The following is a 13,093-nucleotide window of genomic DNA, read 5'->3' as shown; positions in this document are numbered from 1 at the left end:
ACCTCATGCAAAGAGTTGACTCATTGGAAAAGACTCTGATACTGGGAGGGACTGGGGGCAGGAGGAAAAGGGAACAACAGAGGATGAGGTGGCTGGATGGCATCACCGACTCGATGGACATGAGTCTGAGTGAACTCCGGGAGTTGGTGATGGACAGGGAGGCCTGGCGTGCTGCAATTCATGGGGTCACAAAGAATCGGACACAACTGAGAGACTGAACTGAACATGTATATCTAGCTTTATTTCATACTTTGTGGGAAAATGCCCCATCCTGTTTCTAACTTACCATGTGAACACAAACGTGATTAAACCACTTCAGGTCTCAAATACTCCATCCATAAAACAAGGTGATTGGATTTCAAGTCTGAGGCAACATAGTCAAGTGGAAAGAACTCTGGATCTGGCCTCAGTTGAGACTGAATCCAGGGCCTGGTATCTTGTTAAACAACTGGCTGCGGGCCTGTACTTCAATTCTTTGCTAATCTAGGTAAATGGAGAAACCACACCCTTCTCGAAGGGTTTGCAAGAATGAAAACAAATGCACTTGAAGTTACCAAGCACAGTCCCTCATCCATAGGAGTGCTCAATAAAGAACAGCTAGCTGATCATAACAATTCCTTCATCCCACAATCATTTATTAAACTTCAACTTTGTGCCAGACGTTATTCTAGGTGTGAAGGAAACAAGTAGTAACAAAGCTGAAAAAACAGCCTGCTTCAGCACACTGGCACTGTGCGGGCATAGAGGTGGCACTGGGCAGGCATGGAGGTGGCACTGGGAGGGCATAGAGGTGGCACTGTGTGGACATAGAGGTGGCACTGGGTGGACATAGAGGTGGCACTGGGCGGGCATAGAGGTGGCACTGTGTGGACACAGAGGTCCACAGCTCTGCTGGGAGGAGCTGTGTGCCTCACACTGCATAACCCTGTGATTCATTTCTCAGCCTCATTACAGAATCCAGAGCAATGGATCCCTCTGAAGTATCACCCCAAGCTGCTGGATCCTCACCACCTTAAGTAGAAACCACACACTGGAACGGCTCTCCTTGGCCCTTCTCATCATCCCAGTACTGTAAACACCATGGGGGGCAGAGCTGGACCTGGGCTTCACACTTATCCTCCACCTGAGCCCCTTTCCCCTCTCTCCGGTCAGAAGTGTTCCGCAAGTCTGCCCCAGAGCCTTCCAGAACCCTCCGTGGAGGCTGAAGTCGCTTGGCCGCACTACCCTCTGCCTCCCACCAGAGGTCGCCCTCCCACACAAGCCCAAGCAAACAGAAGCCGGCTTTGCCTTCTCGGCAGCAGTGACATTATTTTCTTTCTCTATTTTTATCTATTAAAAAGATTTCTTCACAGCCATAACTTAGATCTCTACACTAAAATGGAGCAACAGGAAGATATAATGGTGCATTTCATTTATGAATGACCTATAATAAATTACTCTGAAGTGTCCCGAGTGCCAGGAGACAGAACGCTTTGTCTGCCCACGGACTGTATTTCACCTACTTTAATTTAGCTGACACATAAAACTCATTTGACATTTCACAGGTATTTGTGTGGGGGGGATGGCCTGCGGGAGGGGACCGCTGCGGGGCCAGGCAGGGAGTGGGGGCAGGGGCAGAGACAAGGATATTTGGTTCTTGTTGAGGGTTAAGGTGTGGAGCCTGGGTAGCCCCGGCAACACGAGGTCATCGCCGAGCAGATTGTTGTCCAAGATGAGTTCCTCCAGGCTCCCGAACGCGCTCAGTCCTTCCAGTGACCTGCAATGACAAAGGCAACAGGAAAAATGGTCCTGCACTAAATCAGGGAGGCCATTATGAGCCGAAATAAATATTTTAACCTTCCCTTTCAGGACTGGGAATAGTTTGGGCTTGGTGCCTGTCAGCAAAGTGAATGACAAGAATTAGTAGAGGGAGCCGGGGCGGGGGCAGCGGGGGAGAAGGGGCCGCTGGCACTCACCGCATCCTTCACGCATTGCCAACATGAAGGATGAGGGTCACTTACTGAGTAGCCAGGATCCAAAACAAAGGGCTTCAGATACGGCCTGCAGGATAAATTTGTCAATGTCTTGTGGCTTCAGGCACCCAGCCTCGGCTGACCCTAACCTCCATTCCCAAGATAAATAACTCTGTCACAGTTCACCTTCATTCCCTGGACACAAATTTAAGTTGTCATCCATCATTTCTGCCCAGAAATATCATACCCTCTTACAATAATAAATATAACTTCAAGTATCATTTCTTAGCTGTTCTCTGCGCAGTCCTAGGAAACGGCAGGGAAGGCTTCCTTTCTCTGCATTCACCGCCTTTGACTTTCCCCCATCTCTGCTTTTTTTTTTTCTTTACTAATCACTTAATTTGCTTCTGCCCAGTGTCCCAGTGGCTACCTCAAAAGGCAAGACACCCGAGGAAGCACACAGTCACTCCAGTCCGAGGGGCGGTTTCTTTTTCTTTCATGATTTCTTTTTGTTAGGCAGGGGTAGGTTAAGAAAGGGGTTGAGGGAATTTCTGCCTCAAGGCTCCCTGCTTGATGTTTATGGTTTTAATTTATGGATAGTGGATTTCTCACTTTAGTTTTTGAAGGAAAAAAAAAAGCACTGAACCCAACAGTAGAGATGCGGAGGCAGTAAAGAAAACAGACATCTGAAAGGATGAGGTACCCAGCTCAGGGCAAAAAAGTATCAGAAAGGCGAAAACCACCCTGGCCACAGGCATGGCTGAAAGTTAACTCGCAAGGTTAGGGGTGCATGAGGTGCCAGCAGCGAGGGGCAGTTGGCGCATGTGCCTGGCCGGTGCACACTGATGGTGATTACAGAAAGCCGCCCAATGGAGGGACTCACAGGGCCAGGCCACATGCTCCCAGCTCGTTCACCTGCCAGACCCAAGAGCTGTGCTGAGCTTGCAGAGGCTGACAGCTGAGCTATGACAACGCTGGCCAGAGGGCTGGCCTGCATGGGCTCCCTGGCTCTTCTATAAAATGTAACCAATCGGGGAGATGTTGTCTACACTATTTATGCATTTACTGATAGCACTTCCATTACAGACCCCCTTGCTTGCCTATGCTATGCCTAGACCTGTGGTTTGAGTGTGAACTTGAGTACCAGACCTTTCTCGTGACATCCATCCAAAAGGACTCCAAAATTAAGAGGCAATACTTGGGAGGTGAGAGAAGCAATTCAACCCTCAGACTTCACTGGGCCCAGAGCGCCACCAGCAGCTCCGTTCCTGCCCCAAACCTCCAGGTGGCCCTAGCCAGGGCCTAGCACCCAGACCACACCAAATCCCCGTAACTGACACTATATACTCCACAGCGGGGCGTGTGGGTGGGGGTGTACTGCATACATCTGGGGTCAAGGGTCAACAGAGTCATCAAGTTCCATTTCCTCCTCCTCTTCTCTCTTCTTCCTCATGTTTCAGGAAGGCATGCAGTCAGGAAGACCTGTCCTGTCATTTACTTGCAGCCTGAATTTGGGTGTCTCAATAAGCCCCATGAGCTCCCTGCATCTATGTTGCCTGTAGCTATTGAATCTTATGGAGAATAAGTGAGAGAGGAGTAACAACTTACTAGCAAATACTGGTTTCATTCTTTTCCTTCCTCCTTTCATTCGCTGATTTTTCTGGAAGCCCTGACCTTTGGTCAGGGATCCTGATGCAGGGGATGTGCAGAGAAACAGATGTGCAAAGGTGTGTAGTAAGGGTGGCTTCTCATGGAAATGCCAACGTTTCCTGAAGTCCCTTCCTCCTTGGGGGTTAATGAGTGCTGATGCCAAAGTGCTTTTCAGAACTAGCCCCTGTTTATCTCTAGGGGAGTCGAGGCCACCTCCACATCAGGGCACCTAACAGACAGGTAATACGTCCTTGTGCTCAAACATCAGCTGGGCTCTGGTCAAAGGCACGTCCAAAATACACACCATCCTGGAGTAGTGCAAATATAATGCTCTTATCAGGAGAATCAGCAAATGGTTGGCAACTGGCAAGCCGAAGAAAGCTCCTTTCCAAGAGTGCTTCAGGGGAGGCATAAAACAAAACGACACAGCATGGTGAGGACAAAGCCTGAAACACTGGGAGTGCCGCACAGATGCCTTTCCCTCTGGGGGGTGGGCTCTGGGGCAGAACTGAAAACAGGAGGAAGATTTCAGAGAGCAGTTCAGAAGCTCAGGCTCAAATCCCCTGTCACTTGCCTGGTTCGAGATCCCATTTTGCCAAGCCATGTGATTAGCTGCTCATTTAAAAGGGAGCCTTGTTACGTGGCGGGGGCAGGGGGGGGAGGGGTTGCATATTAATAAATCCCTATCTTCATGTCAACAGTGTGATGTGCACTTGGTGATTTAATCAGCTAAATTCAGAGCTGAAGGACAGGAGGCAAAGAGCGTAATGAAAGGTAAAACTGGAGAGGACAGGATTTCTGGAGCTTGGCTGGCAAGTGGAAGGCAATAAACAGATGCTTAGAGGATGCCTCTTACACTTTAAATTTCTTTTTTACTTTTGTGTTGTTGTTGTTGACGTTTTCCTGGAAGAATGGGGAAGAAATTATGTGGGTCAATCTTTTACCTCATACCCCTCTATGCAAGATGCCTGCAAAGAGATGCATGCTGTCAAATAAAATGATGAGGCCAAAAAGGCTCTAAGGGTCCACACAGATCCATGCTGTTCAAGGGACAGCTATGGTATAAGGAAAAGATGACAGGACCAAAAGATCTCTGTTATAACCTTGTATATGGATGGCAAAATATACCCCAGACCCAAGAGCCCTGGTAGAGGAGGTGACTGTCACTCCGATCACTCACCAGCTTGGTTGGCTGTAGCTACAATGCCTGAGGGGTGGGCCAGGAAGGCTAAACAGACCTGGGCGCCATGGTCAGGGGCTGGACAGGGAGAGCAAGGCAAGGGCAGCTGGACAAAGGTCTTCCCAGCCCAGTGGAGAGATGTCAAGGGCAGGCACGGAGACCCAGTGTGTGGTCTGATCTGTAGCAGGTGGCTTGCTCTGGGCACCTAATCAGCACCTCTGGAGCACATTGCAGGCTGCCTGCCTTCACTCCACCAGCAGGAAGGCTGCCCATGATGTCGCCCACAGGTACCATCTTGGTTACCTCGTTCTCAGGGCTCCGGCTGGGCTCCCCCAGGAGCCACTGCGGCTGCCGGGAGAGTCCCTGCGCCTTTTCCAAAGTCACATCAAAATGACAAAACATCAGAACGCATTCAGCTCCAGCAGATTCAAACAGAGAGAACTTTTAAGTTTCCACTGTAATTAACCCTATCCTCGTTAAGATAATTATGATCAAGCTTCCTGTCAGAGTTAATATCCCAGCATCACTGCCCGTGGCTCCCACTCTGCCTTCATTAGCTTATAAAAACAGTGGCTCTAAACAGACTCCTCACCCTCTGCAAGCCAGGCCAGTGGTCGTGAGCCTCCAGGATGGAGGGGCCTCAGGCAGGGCAGCTGGGCCCACGGAGGTGCTGCTCCCAGACCCGCAACCTTTTCTGCTCCCGAGTGGGCACATGCTCAGTGGTCTCCATCCTTTCCCCAAAGTTAGCTGCTCATCAGAATGGAGAAGGAGAAGGGCTCTGGACCAGAGCAGGACTGGGAGGTCTGGGGGAGAAAACCTCACAGCAGGTCCCTGGGAAACGCCTGCACACTGACAACAGTGGTCACAACCAAACTACAAGGACAGGACAGACAGCACATAGTTACACGTGGGGGATAAAGGAAGAGTCATCAGAATGGGAAACCTGTGATAAGACTGCTCATGTCCCAGAAAAGGGCCCAGCTGTCTAACCCATGAGAGGAATCCTTTATTTCTGCCATAAAATTCCTTTTATATCCTATTCAAATGCAGCTGCCCCTCCCCCAGCCAGGAAAGCCAGCAAGGGACACACCCAGAGCTCCCTGTTCAAGAGCTGCCCAGCTCATTCTTGGGGTGCAGGCTGTGGGAAGAATTAGATCCCCTTGTCCTCAACTCCCAGCCCATAGCGGGGATGACACTTCTGCCTGACATGAGGTGGGCAGGGAATGGGAACCAGGTAACCACAGAACCTGAGAAAGCTAAGTGTCTCTGTGGAACCAGAGTCACCTCAAATCCAGAACCGGAGGGTGGGATGGTCTCAAGCCAATTAAGAAAATAAGATTTCCACTAAGATCTTCACCTCTCCCTCTAGGAGACTTCCCTAAATATCCACATACATACTTTTTATTGAGAAAATGGGGAGGCCCTGGACCCAGGGGACCTAACCCATATGTCTGATGTCTCCCACACCGGCTAGACCTACAGAGCTTCCCAGGTCAGCCACTGCCTGCTCTTTCCGTGTGACCACTGTCTACCCAGCTTCCAACCAAAAGGACCTCAGTACAATCTCCCTAACAACCTGGAAAGTTTCAACACATACTAAGGGCTCAGTGCCTCTTTGCCAACTGACTCCTGCTCAGCCAGGACCCCGTGAACTGCTGAGAAAAAAGAAAAGCTGTCAGTAGTATTCCAAGGGCAGGACAAAGAGTAAGTTGAGGGTGACCAGTCAGGGTCTAGGAAGGCAGTCCCTCAATTTATATTTTTTCAGGGGCCAGAGGGCCTTCCTCTCTTTACGCCATGGCCAAGTATCTGAGAATAGGCAGAAGTAGTATTCAGTAAGTGCACCTGTACAACAGGGCTGGTTATTAAACTACTTCAATATTTTCTTATCAGTTGGTACAAACCTGCAGCTCTGAATATCCAGGGTGCCCCACCCTCTTACCCTGGCCACTCCCCTAGAGCTCCCAGACCTTTCCACAGTTCAGCAACTAAGTGGTTAATGACCTTCTCACCCTCACTGCACAGGGGCTTTTAAGGACCCTGCTTCAGCCAAGATCATTCTGATTGGTCAGTGCAACTGTTAAATCATTTAAACATCACCCTTGAAAGCAGAAATAGCAACTTGTACTCTTTACTCCCCCCCACTATACTAAGTGCAGTATCTAGCACAGAGCAGTCCCTGGGAAATACCTGCACATTGACAAGAATAGACCCAACCAGTCCATCCTAAAGGAGACCAGTCCTGGTGTTCACTGGAAGGACTGATGCTGAGGCTGAAACTTCAATACTGTGGCCACCTCAGGCGAAGAGCTGACTCATTGGAAAAGACTCTGATGCTGGGAGGGATTGGGGGCAGAAGGAGAAGGGGACAACAGAGGATGAGATGGCTGGATGGCATCACTGGCTCGATGGACATGAGTCTGAGTGAACTCCGGGAGTTGATGATGGACACGGAGGCCTGGCGTGCTGCGGTTCATGGGGTCGCAAAGAGTTGGACACGACTGAGCGACTGAACGGAACTGAACTGACAGGAATAGTGGCCACACTAAAGCTACAAGGACAGGACAGACAGCACGTATTTACATGTGGGGAATGGGAAACCTGTGATAAGACTGCTTATGTCCCAGAAAATGGCCCAGTCATCTAGTCCATGAGAGGAATCCTTTCTGTCTGCCATAAAATTCTTTTTATATCCCATTTAAGTGGATATAACTGGAGAGAGTATATAATCTATAGTATACTACAATACATAGTATTATACATACAGTTATAACTATATATTTTCTACATATTTTTCTGTTTCAGGTCACATAACTGAGGATATACATGCAAATAGAAATCAACCCTCTATATTGTAAGTATATAAATGAAGGGTGAAAGTGTTTCTAAAAATAGAATGTGGAAAAGGTTCTAGGCTATGTAAGACTGTGTAGACTGACATCATGTTACAGAATATCACATGGAATTTGTCCAAGGCACTTCCAAAGCCCTACTGAGCTCCTGTCAGGATGGAGTGTCCCTGAGATTCAGAGAATAAAATTCAACAATAGTAAGAGATCTGAATCCAAGACCAGTCAAATATCGAAGGTAGTTAGCTATGAGTTTGTTACCTCTAAGTGGGATGAAGTCTAAAGCCATCAGGTACCGTACTTAATAACACTAAAAAAAACTGTTAAATATCCACTCCAGTACTATTGCCTGGAAAATCCCATGGACAGAGGAGCCTAGTAGGCTGCAGTCCATGGGGTCGCAAAGAGTCGGACACGACTGAGTGACTTCACTTTCACTTTAAGAATTACGGAGAATGAGAAAGGAGCTAGGTGCCCAGAAGCGGGTGCCTGTGTTTCCAATTATTTGAAAAGAGATGTAAAATTCCTCGAACTTTGGATTAATAAATCTGTAAACTTACCTGCATCAGACTACGGCTCTGAGAGTCAGTACTTGCTTGTCCTATGCCGTAAGGCGATATAAGTCATGTGTGTGACCATGTTACCCTTTTCACGTTTGCTGTCAGGAAGCTCAGAGCTCAACTGTGACCCAGCTGTAAAAACGCAGCACCCCATGGTCTCTACATCTGCTTTCAAACTGCAATGTCAATCTTTATAAAATTATTATAATCTATTAGTGTTTTTCATTTTCTTAATTCTAACAGGCTAGCTCAGTCCTTCATATAATGAAGTAAGATATCAAATTCATATCAGTTCACTTCACAAACAGGCAGTTTCTATGCATTAAGGACAAGTTCTGTGAGACCAGCAATGAATGTGGATGGGTGACTAAGAATAAAGATGTGTATCGTGTCTCCTTTCCAAAATGTCTTTGAAAAGAATTCTGGTTATTCTAGTGATATCCTTGTGGCAGAAAAGCAAAAGTGGACTAGAAAATGACTACTGTAGGTAGAATCTTAATTGGTTCAAGAATACACCTGAAGAATACTAATTAATGGCTCAACTTGCTCTGGAAGAAGGTTCTGGAAACTTTGGTCCTGGTGTTTTGCCAATGACTTGGCTACAGACTTGCTTATCCTATCTATGGAGGCCATCACCCTCAGAGTGTTAGTTGTTCAGTTGTGTCCAACTCTTTGAGATCCCATGGACTACAGTCTGCCAGAAGCCTCTGTCCATGGGATTTCCTAAGCAAGGATACTGGAGTGGGTTGCCATTTCTCCTCCAGGGGATCTTTCCGACCCAGGGATTAAACACCAGTCTCCCACAGTGCAGGCTGACTCTTCACCACCTGAGTCACCAAGCTCCCATCACCCTAGAAATATATGTAAAAGGATTCAAAATGATCCTGCTGGAATCAGCTCACTGTTTCGGCCCACAGGATGACATTTTTCAATGTCTATCGTAAAGATCTAAATATAAAGTTCAACTACCCCAAAATACACATTTAAATAAAAGATTAAAAGGCAAGTGAAAACCGGGGAAAACATTTACAATCTCTCTGATAGTCAGTCTAAGGCTTAATATTCTTAATAGAGTGTTTGAAAATCATTAAGGAAAAGCTGAAAGCCCTAAGAGGAAAATGATCAAAAGATGGGGATAGAACATACACAAAGAATGCAAATGGTCAATACTGAAAATGTGGGGCAAAATTTCAGCGTCATCGGGAATCCAAAATATTCAAATTAAATAAGATATTTTCACCTAACTAGCAAATTCCCTGTTTTCTTAACTCTTAACATAGTCTTGTCAAAAGTTCAAAGTAACAGACTAACCCAGCACTAATCGGAGAATGAAGTTGTTTTAACCTTTCTGGGTGTCAGTTTATACTAAAGCCTTAAAAACTGTCACCTTTTCATCCAGAAATTCCAAGAATTTATTCAGCAAATAGCGAGGAAGTGTATATGGTTTATGTTCATTACAGCATTATTTATAATAACATTGTCAACAAGCCTAAATGCCCAATGGTAAAGGAATTATTACATAAAACTCTCTCTCTCTATATATATATATGATAAATAGCATACAGCAAATGATATTATAATTTAAAATATAATAGGCAGAAATCTATTGATCCAGTAAAATTAAGTTATAATACATGAAATACACAAAGATCTCATGCATGGAAATTAAGTCATCCATGCGCTCCCTTCTATTTCCTATACAGATTTTCATCCGTACCATGTCTTCCATATTGATGGTTAAGAGTCATGTTAGCCATTTCTAGTTTATAAACTCCTGTTACTACACCATCTTGTACATTGTAACTTTATGACAATTCTTTACACACAAATACACTGTGATGCATACATATATATCCACATATCTAGTGATGGGTGGATGGTTGGATAGATGCCAGATATACACCACTAACCCTTTCCCTTTTGCACTTTTCACTAGTTATTACATTTTCTATCATGATTAGATTATAATCAGGACAAACTCCAGTAAATTGCTATTGCTGCTGTTGTTTAGTTGCTGAGTCGTCTCCAACTGTGCTCTTTGGGGTTTCCCCGGTGGTGCTAGTGGTAAATCGGAGCTAGTCTTCCAATGCAGGAGATGTAAGAGATGCAGGTTCAACCCCTGGGTCAGGAAGATTCCCTGGAGGAAGGCATGCAACCCACCCCAGTATTCTTGCCTGGATCATCCCGTGGACAGAGGAGCCTGGTGGGCTACAGTCCATAGGCTCACACAGAGTTGGATACAACTGAAGCGACTCAGCACACACACCTGCCCTTTGCTCTTTCCTGTAGCCTGCCAGGCTCCTCTGTCTATGGAATTTCTATTACTTTTAAATAAAACAATTCCCCAAACAGAAGTTGGAGGAGGCTTGGATAAAGAGGAGTGTGTATGAAGAAGACTTAGTAAGTATCAATCTCCAAAGTGGGGCTGCCACCACAGAAGCTAATTTGATCCTCGTCCATACTCCTGGCCCCAAAGGAACTACCAGGAGCTATGTCTCAGTTCCTGGTGCCAGACCTTAAGAAGCATCAGCATTCAGAAACTTCACAACCGGAACCATCAAGCGGTTTGGAAGGGCATAAGGAACAGTGACTGAGACAGTCAAGATTATCTAACCAGAAGTAGAGAAGGCTTAGTTGTTTCAAAGTACGGAGTCTATGACATGCCAAAAGGCAGAATAAAAAACAAATTTATGGACTTGAGAAAGTGATGTAACTTGGGAGAAGTCTTGAATCTTTTCTTTATTTTTTTAACTTTTAAAGAATAGACAGCTGTTTGCTAAAGGATTGAACTGCCTTACGAGTCACTATATGCATCTGATCAGAAACTGGGAATCATAAAGGATGTTTACAGGGAATTTCGGCAGAGAGAATATAAGACTCAGCGACCTCCGAGATTCTACTCCAATTCTGTGCTTCTCTGACGAGACTCCTTCTGCTACAACCACAGTTTTCAAGGACTGCCAAGAGTTGCTTCTTCCTTGCCAGAAGGGTCTCACATGACCCAGCCTGGTGGAAAGAGGGCAGCAGAATTCTAGCTGTCATTCCCCATCACTTTCAACGCTGTGCCTTATTCTGCTCTTCTGGGTGGGATTGTGAAAGGTCTCTTTAATGCTTCCCTAACTATGGGGACATCCTCATAATTAAAAAGGCACATGTCAACAAACCTACAGCCTCTCACAGGCAATAAACTGGATGTCAGAGCCATAGCGTCATCTGCATCCAACACACCCATCAGAGTCTTCTTTATAGACTCACAGACTTTGAGTCCTAGGGGAATTTTAGGGTGTTGCATTCTCCACTTTGAAGAAAGTAACTAGTGCTCAGAATGGTAAAGCAGCTTAACTGAAACCATAAATAGTAACCAAGACATGTGTAGAACTTTTGGACATACGGTGCAGTATTCCCTCAACTATACCATGATAAACTACCTCTAAATAATTTCTAGCGGAGGTCTAGAAATAGAAGTTCACTACTGCCACACCCTTTATCCATCCAATTCATTCACTGTATGTCCTCGAGTATAATGATCAACCTAGATGGTCTTCAAATTCTTTTTCTTTTCTATCTATATTCCTTTCCTAGCTCTCCAAGAACAATTCCCTGAAAAACTAGTTTTTATAGTCTGTTTTTTTTTTAATGTGACTTTCATGAAATTAAGAATGGTTTAGGTAGAGCTGGGCTGAAATTCACCAGATAATATAGTTTATAGTTCTGCATATAGCTTATCATTCATCCATTCATTCATTTTAAGAATGTTTTGAGTGCCAACTTGGTGCCTAGCACTCTGCTAAACTCTCAGCCTATAAAGATAGCTGAGGCATGGTCCCCAACTGTCTAGTCGTAGATACAGACAGGGAAGCAGCTACCATATGAGGCAGCATGGTGGGTTAAATTGGATGATGAGTCCTACTCTGAGGAAGGAGAGAGCTAGGTTTGGGAAGACTTCAAAGACAGGTTTTGAGCTATGTCTCAACCCAAATGAATGCTCATCTTTTGAGCATATACTTGCACTCCATGCCAAATTTGGTGGTGAAAGAATGTAAGGAGAAGAGATAGCTTGATCCTGGCACTCAAGTAATTGACATTCCATAAAGCTGATTTAGCACCAGAAGGCATGTCTGTGACATCCATCTCCAGTATGTCAGGTTCTCAGGGAGCACCTCCATCTGGGGATATGAAAGATGTACCAGACAGGGCACCAGTGCTTAGCATCCATGGGAAGAGAGAAAAGAAGTTGGACTGGAAAGGAGAAATCATACAGGACAGCTTATATTAAGCAGTGTGGGCAAGATGGACTCTAGATGTTGAGAGCAAAGTAATTCAGGCACTCAGTCCAGTTCAGTCGCTCAGTCGTGTCCAACTCTTTGCGACCCCATGAATTGCAGCACGCCAGGCCTCCCTGTCCATCACCAACTCCTGTTTTGGCCCACCCGACTATGTTTCTGCTGAAGTCATTATAGCAAGTGAGTCCAGAGGTAAGGAACATGTACCCTCCCTATGAACATGCAAGATGCCCCCAATGTCTTGTTCCCATCACTCTCTCCATCTGGCTGTCCTCCTCTCTTCTCAGCCCATCTTTCCTACATTTCTCCCACCTTGGAGACAGGGCTTGGTTCTGGGCTTTGACTAAGTCTCCAAAATTATTTTGATTCACGGCTTGAGATTTTACAAAACCACACATGCACGCATGGAGCCTGTGGCCTCGGGTTCTTGTTTGTTTTTAAGAGTCTAAAGGGTGAGTTTGTGCGGCGGGTTCTATAAATGGAGGTTTTCTTTACTGGGGAGATGTAAGGGCGCGGACATGGAGTGCTGCAGCCGCGGTATGTGCGCATGTCGCCATGGGGCAGAATCCAGCGCCCGGCGGGGGAGGCTCCCACAGCCATTGGGCAAACATATGTTAGGCCA

The 13,093-nt window shown here is 46.0% G+C and overlaps 1 protein-coding gene across 1 annotated transcript in view; it reads right to left on the bottom strand.

The window, feature by feature from the left end:
- Positions 1-13,093, bottom strand: part of LRMDA (leucine rich melanocyte differentiation associated) — a 1,186,567-nt gene that overhangs the window by 549,259 nt on the left and 624,215 nt on the right. The window contains exon 3 of the mRNA XM_060406709.1: positions 1,625-1,756. Coding sequence (XP_060262692.1) covers positions 1,625-1,756 — 132 coding nt within the window. The remainder of the gene's footprint in view (positions 1-1,624; positions 1,757-13,093) is intronic.

Source organism: Ovis aries, chromosome 25, assembly GCF_016772045.2.
Source record: "Ovis aries strain OAR_USU_Benz2616 breed Rambouillet chromosome 25, ARS-UI_Ramb_v3.0, whole genome shotgun sequence".
NCBI classification, from domain to species: domain Eukaryota; kingdom Metazoa; phylum Chordata; class Mammalia; order Artiodactyla; family Bovidae; genus Ovis; species Ovis aries.
This window is presented reverse-complemented; position numbering and strand designations above follow the sequence as displayed.